The sequence below is a fragment of the Emydura macquarii genome, unplaced genomic scaffold (assembly GCF_026122565.2).
Source record: "Emydura macquarii macquarii isolate MOO-44397 ecotype Brisbane River unplaced genomic scaffold, CSIRO-AGI_Emac_v2 contig_1253, whole genome shotgun sequence".
NCBI lineage: Eukaryota > Metazoa > Chordata > Testudines > Chelidae > Emydura > Emydura macquarii.
In genome coordinates, this window is record NW_027131390.1 from 98,188,951 (window position 1) to 98,209,724 (window position 20,774).

At 41.6% G+C, this 20,774-nt stretch overlaps 1 protein-coding gene across 1 annotated transcript in view; it reads right to left on the reverse strand.

Moving 5' to 3' along the window:
• Positions 1 to 10,749: 10,749 nt before the first annotated feature.
• The window catches only part of CCDC93 (coiled-coil domain containing 93), a 103,429-nt gene continuing 93,404 nt past the window's right edge, over positions 10,750 to 20,774 (reverse strand). The window contains exons 22-23 of the mRNA XM_067549558.1: positions 13,842 to 13,955; positions 10,750 to 10,929 (exon numbers count right to left, since the gene is read on the reverse strand). Of these exons, the coding sequence (XP_067405659.1) occupies positions 10,879 to 10,929; positions 13,842 to 13,955 (165 nt within the window). The 3' untranslated portion in view covers positions 10,750 to 10,878. The remainder of the gene's footprint in view (positions 10,930 to 13,841; positions 13,956 to 20,774) is intronic.

Below are 20,774 nucleotides of genomic sequence, written 5' to 3' on the forward strand. Positions count from 1 at the left end.
AGCTCCTGCCGCGAAGAGCTTGCAATCTAAGTAGATAAGACTGACAAAGGATGGGAGAAAGGGATTATTATTCCCCTTTTCCAGATGGCAACTGAGGCACAGAGGGACTAAGGGCCAGATTTTAAAAGATATCTATGCACCTAAGGATTCATATGGGTGGTTTCGAAAATCCTGTTAAGCACGTATCTCCATCTTAGATACTTAAATACCTTTAAAAATCTGGCCCCAAGCAACTTGCCCAGGGTCACAGAGGGCGTCTGTGATGGTGCAGGAACTTGAAGCTTCTACTCTCACTTGCAACCTGTTTACATTGATGAATAACTCAGTGTAGTTATTTTTAATTTAGACTGGCAGGAGTGAGATCAGAATCATGCTCTAGAGAAGAATTTTCTTAGTGCTGTGCTGCCGTTTAGAAAAGCTCCTATTAAAAAAAAACCAACTTCTGGCACCAGCTCTGTGTTTAGAAGGACAACAGCAGATGTCCAAGCGTTTGGAATAGATGTTAAAGACTTTTTATAATTAATTCATTTATTAAATCAACTGTCCAATAGAATCTGAGTAGTAAAGGCTTATGTTAAATGGTGCTATGCCATAGCCCTGCTTCTCTCACCATTGTCAGTCTTCTAGATTTTAAAAAGCCATCAAAATCACCAGACGGCCTGCATAATACAGGTCACAGACTTTCACCCAGTAATTCAGGCACTGAGCCCAATAACAGCATAACTGGAGTATCATTTAGAGAACCATCCAGTCTTGATTTTAAGATTCCAACTGGTGGATAATTTACCACATCTCTTGGTAATTTGTTCCAGTTATTAGTTACCCACACATTAACATTTGCATTTTTATTTCAATTGAAAGAAAAAGTGAGAATAAGATGAAGCATACAATTGTTCCCCTCTCCTCCACTTCAAGTACTGCATAGAATTCACGTTGTAAAAATTACTACTGTGTTGTTGCCCTTAGCTTCAAGATGGATTAAAGAATGTTTAGAAACACAGCTCCCACATGAATGGTATAATAGTGTATGTCTAAATAGGATAAAACAGCTACTCTAAAGAAACACCTTTGGCAGTGTGTTTAGACATATGGTCATTTATGTCCCATATCCAAATGGCTAATATGGAGCAGGCTGGTTGTTTCTGCTTGTACTTGGTGACATATTAGTGTCAATTTTATTTGTAGTCACTGAATTCACTCTCCAGTTATATTTACTCAGCAGAACTCTACTGAATATTACTGGAGCACAGTAGAATGTCATTGCAGTTATATAGGTCAAGACTTTTATACTCTGTGCTAACGGAATACCCTGCTTGTTGCAGAAACCCAAAGAATCTGGGGCAGAGGGAAAGAAATGCTACTATCAGTTTCTATATGTGTTATCTCCTACCTCAAACCTACAGCCAACTAGTGTAGAAATGAGGGTTATTTTCTGTGTGAACCATTCCATCCATGCTGCCTCTGGCCTCCACAAACAGGACTGCATATAAGAAGGCTAACAGTAAGTCACACAGCATTCATTATCAAACCTGGGGATGAAACCCAGAATTTCCTGGCTCCTTGCCTGACCTCTCAACCACACCTCTCTCTCTCTCTCAAGATCGTAAATCTCTATTGTATTGTATTATATTAGTACTACCAAGCACTTTGTTTCCAAACTGATTTAGGAGACATAAAAGTCAAAACAACAACAGATAAAGAGCCTGATCTTGCAAATACTTACACATGGAAGAAACTTTACTCATATGAATAGTCCCTTTGATTAAGTGGCTTTGAACCCATGACTTAGAGGTGATAGGCTATCCCAATATCAGTCCCGAGTCATTCATTACCACCACCACCACCCAGGAAAAAGATTCTCCACTGCCTTGCACCTTGTGTCATTACTTACACCTGTGCCAAGGAAGCACCCAGTGTGTGTAAAGCAATTCTCCATTTACTCATTGTGCAAAGGTGACTACACATGGTGTGAGGCTGTAGAGAATCAGGCCCCATCTCTCTGGCAACTCTTTACAGGTTTATAACCAAAAGTTCTTTTCATAGGAACATCTTGTTTCTTGCAAACTATGTATGACAAGCACATCCTTCCTGACTACATCTGTGGACCAGGAGAATAAAGGCACAAGTCATATTGCTACTTTGTCATCACACACATTCCTGGATAGCAAGAAGTAGAGAAGAGCTTTTACACATTCAAAACCACCCATTCCCCTCCCCCCACCTCACACGTGATTTAATCTATGGGAACATACATGATTAAAGTGAGTAACACTTGCAGAAGTCAGCTAAAAGCGAGGAGGCAAAATAACATTTTAATCCTCCCCATCATTTTCCTTTTTTCAGATCACATGAACATGTTTTACTAATGCACTTGTTGTACCACACAGAAATTAACAAATTCTTCAGACTTTGTCATGCTCTGAGTTGCTTTTCTTTAGGCTGATTGTCAAATATTTCCATCCACAAAAAGTAAATAAAATGAACTCATGTTACAGCCTTTACTGTCATGGTCTAAGAGATAAGTGTCTTACTGAAGGGTCAGAGTGTCTCTCAGTTTCTGAAACAACAAGCAAATTGTTATTATTCTAGAGCAACTCATACATCAGTGGACCAAACTAATTAGATTTACTGAATTGTGAATTAAACCCCTTGAGGAATCTACCAGTATAAGAGATTTGCTAGTAATCTTTTAAATCTTACTTCACAAGCCTGATACAACCCTAATGGAATCCAAAGGCAGGTTTTTATTTTTAATACTGTTGAATCAATCCTCAGCATGAATGATGGGGCAAAGTGTTAAGAACTGGGTCCAAACCCCCTGCAGCTAGTTTGAGTTAAGATCTCTCTCACTCTCTCACACACAGGCTTGTACTTTTGAGAATGAAATTTTGAATTTGACTTTTCAGTGGACAAAATGCAAATTTCCCCCCCGACAATAAAATGTGGACCAAAGTTTAAACAGAAGCAACTTCTGCTTCGTAAAATATTTCCTCTCATTGATAAAGTTCATTACAATTCTCATTTGTATTTCTATATATATTTACTTTATCATTTTCTTTAAACATTTTGGACATACAAAAATCAAACAATACAGGGGAATTGGCATACAGGCCCAAGATCTATCTAGCCCAGCGGTTCTCAACCTTTCTTCCCCCGAGTACCACTCGGGAAAAAAAGGGGGGGGGGGGACTTGTGGCGGTGGCGGGGTTTCGCAGCAGCAGCGGGGGAGGGGGGCGGGACTTTCGGCAGCGGCGGGTTACATGGGGGGAACAATGCCCTCCGTCGAAACCCTTCCGTCGTTTGCCCCTTTTCGGCGGCAGGATTTCCCGGGGGTGGGTGGGTGGGCACATCCGGCAGCGGATTCGGCAGCACAGTACGGCTCACGTACCAACCAGCCTTCTGCGAAGTACCACCGGTGGTACGTACCACCGGTTGAGAACCGCTGATCTAGCCTATTCTGCCTCTGACTGTGGCCAGGGGAAGGTCTAAAAACTCAGCAGATGTGGGATAATCTACCCCCACATAAGGGCAGATTTTACTCATTCTGATTAACCACTTGGATGATCTAATTCAGACTTGCATTTTGTAGAACTGCTTCTTGTGGCTTGCAACAGTTTTATCTAATCTGATTTTGAGTTTTGAAAGTAATGGTTCCATTTCCCTTGGGAATCTGCCTGGCTGTTCAACTGATCTTACCGTTTAGATCTTTTCTTTAACGTCTAATCAAACTTTGCCTTCCTTACCTTCAGACCATTGCTCCTTTTCCTACTGTTTCAGAGACTAAAAATATTTCATTCCTTCATTTATATTGTAACTTCTGAGATATTTATAGACTGATCACATCTCCTAGGTCTTCTCTTTTAAAGTCTACAATATAATTTTACTCCTTTTCTCTCACCAAGGCCTCCTATCAGTTTGGTTGTCCTTTGTACATTGTCTGACTCTCCTATAACCTTCCTGAACCCATGAACACCAGAAACTACACAGTACTGCTGCTGTTTAGTCCATCATCTTCCCATGACACTCCAAAAGAGGATTTCCTCCATTACTCCCCTAGGTGAGTAAAGGACACATAGTATATGAATAATAAAACAGTAACTTTTGAGATTAGACTGGGACAAAAATGTTTTTAATCCATCTAGACAAACAGGGGAATGTACATCTGATACCTCACCACTGCAACTCCATCATTGGCCAGCAGCGAATGTATGTAAACTTGCAGCTCGCCCCACCACTGCACTGGTGAAATTTAGTCACAGGTGTAGGCACTTAAGTGAACTGGTTGTTCCCATCTGATATAATAATTATGGACCTGATCCTGCAGCTGCTGAAGTCAGCGTTTTACAACTGGACTGTGTGCCCAATCCAGAAAGGTAAATGATCAATCTTCAACTTCTATTTAATCAGTGGGAGCAGAGGGCACTCAGTCCTTTGCAGGATAAGGCATCATGGCCAAGCTCATCTTGGCATGCACTGAAACAGTTCATTCTTCTCACTGCACATTTGCATTTTTTGCTCAATGGGGAGCCTCTGCAATTACTAGTGTCACAGGAATGAAGGCAGGGGTAACAAAATTTCAAGTACTCCCAAAATCATTGCACACATACAAAACTGAAGAGTTCTACATATCAGCACTTCACTAGCTTAAGCAGCTCCCAATACCCAGCCGACTGCCCAGTGCTTTCTTGACTTACTTTTCCTTATTCCATAGATGAAATAGTAATACAGCATGTGTAAAGTGATTTTAACATTTTAATTTCTAGTACAGGCAAGGTCTAGATTGAAACTCATTGTTTCAAAGGAAATTGTCAACCATTTATTTATGATCCATCCACGTTTGTAGAACCCACTTAGACTATTTCCTTACTACCTTTGCCCTTCAGTTTGGCAAATGAGCTGTTGCTTTCAAGGAAGGTAAAAATAACATGGCTGTTTTTAACACTCTCTTCCATTTATATAACACCTTATACTACCAAAGCATCTTGAGTCCTGATTGTGCAGATCTTTACACACGAGTAGCTCCAACAGGATCGAGGACTCAGCTTAACACGTTTACATCCTCATTATGGCAGCATAGCCTATAGAAGTGTTTGTTCCTTCAGAATGAGCAGAGTGGCCTGATTCTTGTCTGTCCTATGCTGAGTGCACGAAGAAAACAAGGGCGGTAACCCAAAGTGCCTTTAAAGTTACCTTTGTGCTCTTTGTATTCTGGTCCCTTTATGGGTCCATCATGGCCCCCAGAATCAAAGATGCCTCAGGATTTCTCTGACAAATGCTCTGCTTTGCCCACTGGCTATGGGAAGCAAAGAAAAGCTGGAATGACACATTCTTTCCCTCCCCACCCTCCAACATTAGGGGCTGACAGCAGGGCTAACATATGCTAGCTCTGGCATCTCCAATTTAGCAGGAAGCTGCTCAGCATAGGGATTATTTCTAGGGGTCTCTTTCTGCTCTAAGGCCCCTATTTTTGCAAAGAGACTGTTCAGTTCAACAAAACAAGCCCTTTACTCATAGGTCTGCAGGCTGGGAACTTGTTGCTCTGTTCAACCGGATCTCACAGAGTGTGTGTGTGCGCGCTGGGGTGCGGGGAATGGGACAAACAGTTACTAACCTTTTGTAACGGTTATTCTTCAAGATGTGTTGCTCATGTCCATTCCATACTAGGTATGTGTGGGCCCATGTGCATGGCTACTGGAGATTTTTTCCTTTACAGTATCCGCAGGGCCTGCTCTGGCACCCTCTGGAGCCCCACACTCTTGCGCTGGTACATGAGGCACCACCGGCCAAGCGCCCTCTCAGTTCCTTCTTGCCATCAACTCCAAGGGCAGGGATTGAGGGCGGATCATGGAATGGACATGAGCAACATCTCGAAGAACAACAATTACAAAAGGTAAGTAACCATTTTTATTTCTTTGAGTGCCTGTTCATGTCGATTCCATGCTAAGTGACTCACAAGTAGTATTGCTGGAGGTTGTCTCAGAGTTCATGGATGTGTTGTCTGCAGCACTGCTTTGCCAAAGCTGCCGTCGTCCTGGACCTGCTGGATGATGGGTAATGGGATGGAGGACCAGGTAGCGGCTCTACAGATGTCTTGGTTCAGCACCTGTGCCAGGAAGGCTGCTGATGAGGCTTGAGCCATGGTAGAGTGGGCTGTAACAATCACTGGTGGAGGCACCTTTGCTTGCTCATAACAGAACTTGATGCAGGCAGTTAACCACAAGGAGATCCTTTGGAAGGAAACTGCCAGGCCTTTCATCCTTTCCGCCACCGCAACGAAGAGCTGTGTGGACCTTCGGAAGAGGTTAGTCCTTTCAATGTAAAAGGCCAACGCCCGTCTAACACCTAAGGTGTGCCATCTAAGTTCCTCACTAGATCTGTGTGGTCTTGGGAATAACACTGGGAGAAATATGTCCTGGTTATTGTGAAACTGTGACACCACCTTTGGTAGGAAGGCTGAGTGGGGTCGCATCTGGATCTTGTCCCTTATAAAACACTATATAGGGTGGTTCCAAAGTGAGCGCTCTAATCTCGGAGACCCTTTATGTCAAGGTATTCACCACTAAGAAGGCTACCTTCCATGAACAGAGCAGCAGACAGCAGGTAGCCAAGGGTTCGAAGGGGGGGACCCATAAGTCTTGATAGAACTAGGTTCAGGTCCCATGAGGTATAGGATCCCTGACTTGAGGGTAAAGACTCTCCAGGCCTTTAAGGAATCTAACTGTCATGGCGTGGGAAAGATTGAGCTAGCCGTGACCGGAGGGCAAAAGGCTGAAATGGCCGCTAAGTGAACCTTCGATGATAAGAGGGCTAGACCTTGATGTTTAAGATACAACAAGTAGTCTAATACAGACTGCATTGAAGCCTGGTAAAGTGAGATTTTTCTGGCTCAAAGCCCAACAGGAGAATCTTCCATTTGGCCAGATATGTTGCTCTGGTGGGAAGCTTTCTGCTGCCCATCAGGACCTGCTGAATCTGAGTTCAGCAAGGCTGCTCGTCAGTATTCAGCTGCCATGCTGTCAGGTGAAGGGACGTTAGGCCCAGGTGTAAAGATGGCTGTGGTTGTGGGAAAGGAGGTCATGCCATAGTGGCAGTTCCAATGGGGGTGCAATTGATAGCTCCAGTAGTGTGCCGAACCAGTGTTGTCGCGGCTACGCGGGAGCTATTAGGATCACATTTGCCTTGTTGCTCTTGACCTTTATCAGGACCTTGTGGATCAATGGTATTGGAGGGAAGGTGTACATGAATGCTCCTGCCCACGGGAGATGGAAGGCATTGGATAGGGAGCCCTTGTTGAGACTGCAGATCGAGCAGAACTGGCGGCACTTCCTGTTCTGCCTAGATGCGAAATGGTCTACTTGGGGAATTCCCCACTTCAGAAGTTCCTGCCGGATATCTCCAGGTGGAGTGACCACTTGTGGTGAGATGAAAATGACCTGCTGAGAAGATTTACTAGTGCTTTCCTGGTGCCCAGGAGTGTGAAGCCACAATATGAATGTCGTTTTGTACAGTGAAGTCCCACAAATGAAAAGCCTCTTGATACAGGGCTGACGAACGGACTCTGCCTTGCTTTTTGATGTAAAACATTGCGGCGGTAATGTCCGTTAGAATCTGGACCATTCTGCCCATCACATGGGGAAGGAACACTTGGCAAGCCAGACGTATCACCTTGAACACTCTGATATTTATGTGGAGACTACAGTGCTCCTGAGACCACATCCCTTGTGTGCTGAGATTGTTGAGGTGGGCTCCCCATCCTACGTCCAAGGCAACAGAAACCAGTGTCACCGAGGGGGATAACCCCGTGAAGGCATGCCCTCCATCACTGAATGTGGGCTTATCCACCAGTGTAGTGGGACTATGACTACACGGTCCAAACTGTGTTTTCTCGGGGTGTGCTGAGGCTAGCCACGACTGTAGAGGTCAGAGATGTAGACGTGCTTGATGTACAGCGTTCAGCCTGCCATATGCCCCAGCAGCCTGAGGGTGTCCATGTGTTTGTGGGAGGGTAGAGTCAAATGCGCATGATGAGATCTGACAGCTCAGAACTGAGACTCTGGAAGGAAGGCCCTGGCTTGGGTGGAGTCAAGGACCACACCTATAAACTCTATGCACTGGACCAGAGATAAGTTGACTTCTGCTCGTTTACAAATAGGCTCAGACGCTGGCAGGGGCCTTACCAGATCGAGGCTATGCTAGACCTGAGCTTGCGACCTATCCTTGATGAGCCAGTCCTTTAGGTAAAGGTAGATCTGTATCCCCTGGCATCTCTGGTAAGCGGCCACTACTGCCATGCACTTTGTGAAGACCCTTGGGAAGGATGAAAGGCCAAAGGGCAGTGCTGTAAATTGATAATGGCTTTGGTTCACCATGAACCTGAGGAATCTCCTGTGGCCAGGAAAAACTGAGATGTGGCAATACGTATCTCTTCAGTCGAGGGAGGATTCAAGGAAGGGATGATGGAGGCTAAGGAGACTATGTGGAACTTCAGCCTCTTGAGATACTTATTGAGGCGGCACAGGTCTAGGATAGGTCTGAGGCCCCCTTTTGCTTTGGGGATAAGAAAGTAACGGGAGTAAAACCCCCTTCTGAAGGGACCTCCTCTATGGCCCCCACCTGGAGGAGGATTTCCACCTCCTGAATGAGAAGTTGCTTGTGAGAAGTGTCCCTGAAGAGGGACAGGGAAGAGGGTTGGAGGGGAGGGAATGAGGAAAACTGTGGGGTGTAGCCAGTTGATATGGTGTTGAGGACCCAATGGTCCAATGTAATCTGGGCCTACACAGGGAAGAAATCATTCTACCTAGAACTGGTGAAGGGAAAAACATAGATATTACATAAAGATGGCAAAGTATTAGTACCTATGGACACTGCACTGCATTTAAAGTGAGAAATATTTATAAGTATTCAAAAATGAGTAACATTATAAAATGAAAATTAATATACCACTATGCTAAGATAGTTGGAAGAATGTTTGCAACTAATAGTCATTGCAAAGTTTCATCTTCAGATATTTAAAATTCATTTTCTTCCATTATTCAGCAAGCTCTAGGTAGAATGAATGTTTAAAAAAAAATACAAGAGCAGCCTCTATATTCTCAGCCATCTGCCTGTATGGGGGAGTAAAGTATGACCAATATAAGCAAATTGTCACTATCACAGTAAAAATGCTTACTTTTTCTTTACATTGATGGAATGCAGAAAAGCGTGTCAAGTTGTCACAAAAAGGTATAGACTTGTTGATGGGTCAATATGTGGTACTGAACATAGTATCCTCTGGTTTGGAAAAAAGCTGAAAACAATTTACCAGGCAGAATTTCCATGACCTTGCTACATATAAGCTTCCACTTCCCACCCTGGGTCTATAAAGATTTCTCACTTGAAATGCAGTGCAGTGTTCATAGGTACTAAGGGTCAAATCCTGCTACCGACTTCAATGGGAGTTGGATCGAGCCTTACATGGTGATGGCTTTATAAGTATCCCTTTCAGTGAGAAAGATACACAATTCTGCATCTTTCATTGATGATTACAAAAGGAAATCTATCTTGGTATGGGCCTCTTTTACATATACGGTGCGTTTTTATTATTTTTACAAATTCGATAGAGAAGGAAAATACCAAACCAAAACACAAAGGTGGCAGCTCAGATAGTTAATGTACAGAAGTGCCACAGTTGGAATAAAATATACCCATCAAGCCAGTGAATGCTCTAGCACATTCCTTATCAAAAATCTATTAAGGCTTCTAAAGAAAATATACTTAAATATAACAGCTGCAGATCATTGGATTCCAAACATTTTTATTTCATATTCACCTGCCATAGAAAGGAATTTAATAGCATTGTCATCCATGTTACTGACCATAATGAAGAACTTGGGTTTTTCAGCCAAAGAAGATGTTTTTACATTAGCAAGTCTAGTCCAAACAACCTGCTGTTTTGTACAAAATGAAGCTGTTTGATCTATAAAATACTGTATGCAGATGTTATATAAAAATACACAAGGTGGCCAAATCCTTCTGATGTAAATTTGCAGAGCTTCCTTGACTGGAAAGGAGCTACACCAGTTTACACCAGCAGAAGATCTGGGCCTCGCTCTTTTCAAATTACAACTGACATAGAATTTGTGTTGATAGATGCATTTTTCAACCCAATCAGTGACATTTGAAGGTCTTGGTGATTAAAATGTAATTTGTCTGAAACTAGTTATATAACAGCAATTACACTCTACATAATGCTGAAGTTTCAAAGAAAGTTGCATACAATAACTACATAAAAATATAAAAATCTACAATCTTACACTAGAGAATTATGCAAGTTAAGATTCCATTTTCTTAAGTCTTAACCACTAGGCTTCACATTTCTGATTGTCTGGAATCTTATCTATGGCTACAATGTAAAATTAAAGTGAAATCTGGTTTCTTAGCAGGTGAAAAAAGTGAAAACACATTTTCTGTTTCACTTTTAGCTAAATTTATCAAATCACTACATTTTACTATACTCTCTCCTCATGGTGTCTGGATTTATTTTTTCAAGTATGTTACAAACTTACAATACATATATATATTTTTCTGGAAGTTAGAACTAGTGCAGTATCAAATCCAAAGTACAAAATAATCCTATATTCCTCATTGTGAAAAACAAATAAATAAAATTAGACAACATTCCTAATTTACTATACTGCATTAACTCTTTAATGCATAATGGAGGCGCTCGGGAATAAACAACCACTAGATGAAGTAATGTAAAACAGAATACAGACTGAAAAACAAAATTTTATATCCGTATACATGTATCTAGGCATCGCAGTTATCACTGTTACCATAGAAAGCATTCATATATGGATTGAAGAATCCATTACAAAATTCACTGGGTAAAGGAGTTCTTCAGGAATTGGCTTTCAACTTGGATAGCAGCATTTCATTCTTACGGCACTCCTGTTGATAAAAGTAAACAGATTATTAAATATTAATTATAATAGTTATGGTACCTATATCATCAAGACGACAAAGCCTCCTACATTGTGGGAGCCAGCATGGAGGAATGCAAGTGGAATCTCCATTTGTTTCTTTAGGGCAACTTTATGGCTTGTTTGTGCTCCTTTGGTGACATAAAAAGGTAACAACATGGGTCAGGGTCGCGCCCAAAGTATGGTTATAATTATAACCATACTTATGAAGTCATTAAGTGACAATGACATCATCTGACTCAGAGCTGAGTGTTTCTAAGCCTTCTTTTTTTAAGTGACAAAAATGATTTTACTAGTTTTTGTGCCTGCCTGCTCTGCAAGCCACGGCAACTCAGAGTGAGCTGGTTCATGATTTGATTCATGAAATCAACAGAATTAACAACTTGGTTCCAATGGCAGGATCATTACTACAGGCAATGATGCGCAAGGCAGAAAGAATCTAGCTTTATGGTCAGTCCCAAACCGAGTGTATAGTGTTGGTAGTTATGAAACCCATCTTTTTGCTTATAAACTGAACTAATTTGAAATGAAGATCATTGATACCTAATCTGGAACCCTGCAATGCCATTTTGCATAGAATCCATTTTCAGAGAATTACTACACCAAGGTCAAGCATTATGAACACGTTTCTGTTCCTAGGAAGGTTACCATCATCTTCCAGGAGACAAAACAGGACATGCCCTGGTGTGGAAATTCCCTCAGAAGCCAAGTAATAAGGAGGGATGTGGCTTGTTCACTCTCCAAGGAAATCTAATTGGTAAAGAGAGGATGGAAATGCATAGCATAGTAATAAAAGTGGCTAAGATGCTCGTCGGTCTCCCAGATACCTGATGCAAGGCAGGAGAAAACAACCCAAGAAACCAGGACAAATTAGAGAAAGCTGCCTTTTCTAACATGCAAACCCCAAAGATCTTTTGCATGGCAGTACTATTTTGGCATTGACTATCAAAGAGGCAATAATTAACAGAAGCATTGGGAAGGCTAAATCGATGAAATATTAACAGTACTTTTGCAATGTTTAGATGACAAGACTCTGCATTTCCTCTACTATTTTACTAGGAAAAAAATATACACAGTGCAGACAGTGTCACCCAATGTAAGAACCCCTACAAAAACCTACTACTCTTCCCCTCCTTTCTTCAAAGTCAGATTCTCATACCATAAAAGGCTACATGTTAACAATATTCCTATTCTATTATTGTAACAACTGCCACCATGAAACACAGACAAGAGTTGTGCCCTTCATACAGAGACAGCTCCTTGTACACATCTTCATCACTTCCACTACTTAGAGTCCCTTTCACGGGTTTCCAAAAAGATTCCATTAAACAAGTGCAGTCGATTTAAAAACTTTATTATTAGTCCATAATTAAAATTTCTTATACTGAATGGTTAAAAATTGCTTAGTACTTGAAATATACTCCAAACCATCCTCTGTAATATATATAATCCTTATAATCTATGAAAGAAATCCCCAAATCCAAGAACATTTAGAGGTCAAGATGCCCTATCTTGGTCAACTACGAAACACTGAACATATCTGGTACAGATGATCATGGCATGTCCTCCTGCAGAAATGTTATGTAAATTGAGAAAATAATAAAGTATGACATGCAAGAGAATGCAAACAAATGTTGAACTGCCTCACCTTCCATTTTCATAATTTAGAATTTCCAAGTTCCATTATAGAGAAATCATGTTCACTGCTCTACTTTTATATAAGACTTTCACTTTTACAGCAGCTTTCATGCAAGGATCTCAAAGCACTTTGAATATATTAACTCACAATGAATTAAGCTTCACAGCAGCTCAGTGACCTAGCTAAATACTATACCAATTTTACAGAAGGGCTAAGTGCTGAAGAAAACCTATACCTTAGTCCACAATCAGCTCTACATGGAAGACTCAGTAATCTACTTCGTCAACCATGCCATGCCTCACAGCATCCATTCCTGTGTATCTGATAAGTCTTTCCAGCATATCATCCTGGATCAGCACCCAAAGAATTTACAATCTACATATAGGATGAGACAACAATCTACACATAGAATGACACAATAACAGGTGGATAAAAGAAGTATCTTTTTCTATGAGGGAAAGACAGGATAAATAGTGAAACAACCTGATTACCTTAAGGTTTTAACTGAACGTTAAAAACAAACCTTAACCAAGCCAGTATGATGAGCATGTGTCTAAAACAAGTACACCATTAAAACTTAACTTTTCATGATAGGATTTTCAAAAAGTAAGTGTTGTCCTAACTCTTCTCCCATTGAAAACAATGGTAAAAACCGCATTGACTTCAACAGGAGCCGAGTAGGCCAACAAGTGCTTTTGAAAATCTCACTACCTCCAGCTAGCCAGTAAATCTGCCTTTAACTTAAAAGCAAATCAGGTCTGTTCTAATAACTAATTAAAATATTTTTAATTGTAGACTAATTTGCATCCCTTTACCAGGGTTCTTCTCAATGAGAGTTTAAAGATCTGAATAATGAACTTTTCAAAAATCACAGTTTATAGGCCACTGCTGAGGAAGATCTTTAGCTCCATCTGTACTGCGGGAGCTCCAGTAATAAAGACTAGTTCTCTACAGTAATAGAAAATTAATTGGAGAGATGACTGGAGGTTTCCTGAGAGCTTCAACCTGTACTGTGGTTGGACTACGAGGCAGATAGTCAAAAGGACGCTTCTGAAAGTGTTTCTTGGCAAGCCAACACAACTAGACATTTGCCTATTAACATTCAGAAGGCTTCGGATCCATTTCAAAATGACTATTTTTGAGCAGGGTGGCTTTTAAGATTTTTCTTAAACCCACCAGCTGTTTAACTGGCTCAAATTCTCTCTACCCACTGCTCTTATGCAATACAAAAATGCTCTTACCTCTTTAAATTCTTTCACTGTTTTAAAGTAAAGCCTCTGTTTCTCTAGCAGTTCCAGATATTCATCGTTCAACTGGTCTCTTCGCATTTTGTTTTCTTGTTTCTTCTTTTCCATCTGTTTTTAATGCGCACAAAGAATTAAAGTCCATGTATCGAATAAGGACTAGAAACATCAAATACATTTCCAAGTAGACATTAGAGAAAGATGCTTCACAAAAGACATTATGTACTTGGCTGATTTCTTCAACAGAAGAAATATTCAGGCCCAGTTCTTACAAAGACTTGTATTGAGTCAATGGAATTACTTACAATGCACATGTTGAGCATACGTAAGTCTTTGTGAGATCAGGACCTTATTTTATTGAATAGCATTCAGATATGGGAGACAATTTATTGACATTAAAATTACAGATAAGAATACTAAAAATATTTTTAAAACAAAAACATTATTGATGCAGTAGAGAAGGCTTGATTTGGCATTTGCTTCCATCATCTATCACATTTGGAAAATCATACACGAGTCTGGCAAATTTAGTCAGAAAATTAAATTAGCCTCATTTTAAGGCTACACAAAAGTTTTAGAAAAGTATTCTGAAGTTTTTAATGCAAGTATTTTATTACTTGATGTTTCCTGTCTCCATCCGATGAGTCAGGATGGTGTGTTGTAAATAAAAAATGAACCCGCATTTAAAAATATAACATTCTTCATGTTCCAGATATAGCCTGTATATAGCATTTCTATCTTGTCTGTTTCTGTGGGAGACTATGGGGGTGATTCTCCACTGTCTAATGTAGTCATACATCCCTGTTCAAAGTGGGTGTGCAATGCTGTCATTCTGATTTGGTAGCAGTTTGCACAGAGATAAAGGGATCACACAAGATGCCAGGCAGTGGAGAACTGTGCCTATAAATGGAGAATACCCCTTTAGAGAGATTCATCACAGAGGCACTTTCTGCTGTTACAAAGCATTAAGGTGAGCTGTTTGGGAAGCACCTGTAATTTGTGGTATTGTTATTCCAAAACAAAGAACCAGGATGCTCCCCGAAGAGACACCCTATCAAACACATTTCTAAGCAAAACACACTGGTAGTTCATATTGAAAAGCTGTACTCTGAGTTCCCAGCACCTAAGGCAGAGTGAAGAGGATCAGTGCTAGTGGCTTGGCACTTGGTGTACACAGACAAGAGTAGACAGCCTCTGCTGGGAGTACCACTGGAGGAAGACAAAAAGCTCCTGCTGCCATCAGCGCAATGGAGAAGTCTGCTGCTGATCTTCCAAAGTACATCTCTTAACAGAGGGGGAAAGAGGGGGCAAAAATATTCAGTCAAGTGAAAAAACCTGCTGCATGGACTGTGTCTATCCCTCTCCTGCTCATAACCTGTTTCTTTCCTCAATCTCACCAGCAAGGACTTGCACCCCCCTCATCAACCCTTGAAAATTTAATGTAATTATAGTATTAATGAAAACCATAAGAAACTAATATGATATGAACGCCATCACCCCTCCTTTGCCTAATACCTCTCCTTGTGGCTGGTCATGTCAAATCTAAACTTGACTCTTTAGGGCAGGGACCATACCTGCAGGGTCTCATGAAAATCTATGGCATTACATACAAATGCTCATTAACAAATGCATACTAATGCATGGTCTGTATAGCAAGCATATTTTTGGTGATCAACAAAAAAATAAGTGAGATTTTCATTCACATTAAGGCCCCTTTAAAGTGCTCTGGCAGTGTAAAGACTCCTTAGAATAGGAATAAGGTATTTACACTCACTTTAAGGCACCTGTACCTGCTCTTAAAGTGGCTTAAGCATAAGCAAGAATCAGGCCCAACATATTTACGTTAAGAACCTTTTATTTCAAGCTAGAGTTGGGGAAAAACTAACTTCAGAGTCTCGGGAAACACTGACTGGATGAAGGGGTGAAAAAGTTCAGGAGGCAGGAAAATCTGCTGAAATTGGTTTACCCCTCAGAGAGAGAGAAAGAGAGAGTGAAGCCCCTTCTGTGTGCAGCTAATCTGCCTGCTCAAAGGAATAAGGCAAGAAGCTTCTGCTAGGTGAGGGAATCAGTATAAAAACCAAGAGGTGAAGAATATAAGATTATTATACAAGTGTTTTGCCACCTCAGTACTTCTTTATCTGAATGAATTCTTGCTCAAAGAAATGTCTGTTATCGACCTATAAGCTTGCTAATCCTCTGAACATCTACAAGGTTATTCTATTCTCGAGGCCAATCAGCATGACATTCTGTAATGGAGTCATGAGCCGAAGACCCAAAGCTACTCTTGAGTGCACAGTCTAACATCATAAAGCAAAACAGACTGTTCTAAAGATATAATCCCCTTTGCAGGGGGGAACTGAGAAGCACCAGTTGCCGGTAATTCTTTCACGTTTTTTAAAATACACAGAATAAAAAGTAACTGGCGAAAATGGTTTCTAATTGCTAGCCCTACACATATCCTTCTGATTAGGTTATCACATGCCACAATCTTTTACTGTGAGGAAGGAACTGAAAGATAACATATCCATATGTAACCCACTGGTCAGCAAGTATTGTGTCCTCCTTTTGTACCCTATCCACATATGGATTTTCCTGTAATGATGATTGATTGAAAGGTGTTATATAAACATGATAACAAAAGGATCCCAAAGACTTTATAAACTAACAAATGACAAACTCTGGGTTTGACGATAAGATCACTCTTCCCTCCCACCCAGTGGAGCTATCTCTGGGGTGAAAAGCAACACTGAGCTCAGGTCAGAATGTGAAGAATATAGTGTCCAATAGACATAACAGGGGAATTTTAAGTCTGCAGATTTAGTCAAGTCACTGAGCCAATGTACTTAATGTTCTACAAAATGGCATGACATTTTTACATGACCCCACCCCTAATTACAACGGAAACAGCAGGGCTAGTAATAGGGATTAAGACAATGTCTTGTCTTGTCTTTTAGAGAAATCATGTGCAATAATTCTTATTTAAAAGGAAAATAGCTGGCTTTGAAATAACTTTGAAAATAGCAATGAATTCTCATTTCTTGAGTGATTTCACAGAAGACTGGTAAGGTAGTATGCTCCCCCTATTGTATAAGCAGACTTGTCACTGGTTTAATGCCTAAATGACATTCCATGAGGAATTGCATATCTGCCCTTTAGACAGAATGGGTGGTTGCCCTGAGCAACACAAAGTTTGGCGACTTAGTTGTGAGGGGCTGGGAGGGACTCATTTTCCCATTGGTAACAAAAGCCACACAGAGGCTGAGCTGTGTCAGATGCCACAATCTCTTAATGGACTATGCTCTTCTTCTGGTGCCTCATTAAGGTCCCCCAGCCATTTCCGCTCTGAGAAAGATTATATTCCTGTCTCCTCTACAGTTCTGTGCCTATGACAGTTTGCTTAAACTGTCGAGAGAAAAATCTTATACAGCCATTATTTCCTCTCCTATGGAGCAGGGAGGACAGCAGGGCAGAAGGTGCTGGAGTACTGTGTCAATGGGGGGCTTGCAGGAGCTGATTGTGTGGCATCTAAATCCAGCACAAGTTGTGCTCACTCTAGTGGGCCTTTGGCACTCTGCATGGCAGGCATTTCCTACACCAGCCTGTGCCATTCTTTTCTAGACAGTACTTCAGTTTCTCAGGCCATTCCATGCACCCTGCTCCTCCACTCTCCTAGCCAAGCTCACAGTCCCCCTTGCTTTGGTGGTCCTAAAATGGTAGGCAGGCAGACTAAGGAGCTGGAAGATGGCAGGAATGTAACCATTTTATTTATTTATTTAAAACTGAGCCTAGGTCAGCTCAGTTGTACCCTGTTATTTCAGGTGCAGGTAGAAAACCTAGGGCCGACACTCAGCTCAGGGAGGCACTCTGAAAGCCAGTCGGGAACGCTGGTAGGCTTTAAGACGAAGTTACTCACCTTGTGCAGTAACGATGGTTCTTCGAGATGTGTCCCCCTATGGGTGCTCCACTGTAGGTGTATCTGTGCCCCTGCGCCTCTGCTCGGAGCTTGTAGGTAGCAGTGTCCGTTCAGCACACACATGCACTCTCCCTCCCTAGTGCTCTGTCTCGACGCTATCTAGCCCTGTTTGGGCGAACTGCCTTCAGTTCCTTCTCTATCACAGATCTCCTTGCTGTGAACTCCGAAGTAGAGCAGAGGAGGGCAGGTTGTGGAGCACTCAGACACACATCTCGAAGATGTTACTGCACAAGGTGAGCAACTTCCTCTTCTTCTAGAATAGTGTCCCTATGGGTGTTCCACTGTAGGTGACTTCACAGCAATATCCCCTATGGAGGGCTGGGGTTTCAGAGTGGAGTCTATTATTGATGATAATACTGTGGAGCCGAAGATGGCATTGGAAGCTGAGTCTCGCGTAATCATGGCATAGTGTTCCATGAAAGTATGAGCAGAGGCCCATGTTGCTACCCTGCAGGTTTCTGAGATGGGAACATCTTTAACAAATGCAACTGAGATGGAAACAGATCTCATGGAATGCATGCAAATTCTTGATGGAGATAGCAGGTTATGGGCATGATAACAATAGTTAATTCAGTTTGAGACTCGTTTGGAGAGCCTTTGAGCTGATATCGTGTAGTCCTTGGATCTGTCCACAATTGAGGAGAGGAGTTTAGGAAATTTCCTAAAGCCCTTTTTCCTATCCAAATAAAATGCTACGGCTCTCTTCATATCAAGAATATGCAGTATTGCCTCCTTGTTATCAGTGTGGTTTTGAGAAAAAGGTGGGGAGGTGAATGAGATGGTTCATGTGGAAGGACAAAGATACCTTGGGGAAGAACTTTGGGTGTGGCCTCAGAGTGACTTTGTCTTTTAAAGAAGACTGTGAGGGTGGGTGCTCCATCAATGCTGCTATTTCCCCTATTCATTGTGCTGGGGTGATGGTCACTAGAAATGCTGTCTTCATTTACAGGTGTAGAAGAGAGCAAGTGGCCATAGGTTCAAAGGGTGGTCTAGTTAACTCCAAAAGGCTGATATGGAGTACAGCTTCTATGGGGGACCATTTGCCTTGAACTCTACTATTGTTTGGGTGGGCTCCCCAGTCTATCATAGATGTGTCCATTGTTAGAATCAGTGCTGGTGGGGGTTGTTTGAATGGGATCCCTGTACAGACATTGGATGGGTCTTTTCACCATTCCAGGGAATGTTTGACCTGGAGGGTATGGACAGCAGCTTGTTTAGCCTGTCCTTGTTTGGAGTATAAACAGATCTAAGCCATATCTGCAGACATCTCATGCCCAATTACACATGAGATGTCACAAACGTGCATGCCACCATATGCCCAAGAAGCTGCATCTAATTTCTAGATGAAGTTTGTAGGTTGGCCTGAACTGTTTCTATAAGACTGGTCAGGATTTTGTATCTGTGCATTAGGAGGAATGCTCTCACTTGCATTGCGTTGCGTTCAGCCTTTATAAACTCTAAACACTGTCCTGAAGTCCAGGTTGATTTCTCGGTATCTTGTTGTAGACCTAGTTGCTCAAATATGTGCATAGTTCTTTGGGTGGATCATAGAGCATCTTCGAAGAAATGAGCCTTGAGTAGGCAGTCATCCAGATATGGGTAGATGATACCTAATGTTGATAGATGCAACGCTATAACGGAGAGGACCTTACAGAATACGCTGGGTGAATACGAGAAGCTGAACGGAAGTACTCTGTACTGGTAATGGTCCTGCCCATAGGTAAATCACAGGTGCACATACACCTACAGTGGAGCACTGATAGGGACACTACTCAAAAAAAGAATCCGCAAACCTGGCTCGGCATGAGGGCCAGGAGAAGCTGGAGATGCGGAGACAGGCAATGACCCTTCATCATGCCCAATATCTATTAATGCCTACAGCGGCAGAGAGAAGTCTCACCATTGTTCTGTACCTATTAAACTACTGCTTGACCAACAGGCCATTTTTGCCTCTCTCCCCAGACTCAAGAAGGCTCCTCTTCCCCCTCTCCCTCCAATATCAGATTTTCTCAGCTGTCGCCAATTAAACAATTTGTGGAGTAGCAGAGGGGGAGGAAGACTAACAACTCCGAACAACTGTTGACAGTTTTGGAGTTTGCTGCGGTTGTTGCTGCAGCAATTAAGTATCATTAAACAGTCTGTCAGCCTTCCAGAGCAAGCAGGCATGATTATTGCCATCTCCATCAGTAAAAAACATGCTGCTCTGAAATATTTCCATAATCTCAATAAGCGCCTCCAAATCAAATTGTCTCGATGGGCTTTCTAATGGAAAATCAAGCAAAGCAAATAACCAACCTCACCACTGCAGTATTTGTCCTTTCTATTAAAAAATAACCCCCCAAACAAGTAAAGAGATGGTTCACTGCAAATTTTAAATATTGACACACTTATCTCCTCCAGTACAGTGGCTAATAATAAATTCTCCATTTTCACAGAACAGCTTCATGCTAAACTCAATTCATGATAAACTGTATCCATGTTCTCTATACATAGGTTTCATCATATCATATTAATATTAACATCACACATGATTCTTAGTTCTTAAGAATAGGGAACTTCAGTGGGTTCATCCACTAGGACCAGCTGTCAGTTTTAGCCTAAGTAATGACACCATGTCAAGTGTTATAATATTATTTGGGGGGAATCAAGAATACTTTTTTAAGGAATAAAGCAAACAAAGTAAATAAAAAAACCTGAAGATGCTCAAATGGCAATAATTACACTATATTTACAAAGGAACAAGCAACTTCACCAAATATACTCGGGACCATCCTCCTGTGCACAGCCTGCCTGTGGTCTCTTCAATTTCAGCTTTGCTGTTGCTGCCACTGAAGAACAGCCTTAAATGTACTGGAGAAACATGCACGAGACCAGTCCATTGAGGGCCAGATCCCACTGTCAGGGACGCCAAAGGCAAAACTCTCAACTTCAGTGGCACTGAATCAGGCTGAGTCCCT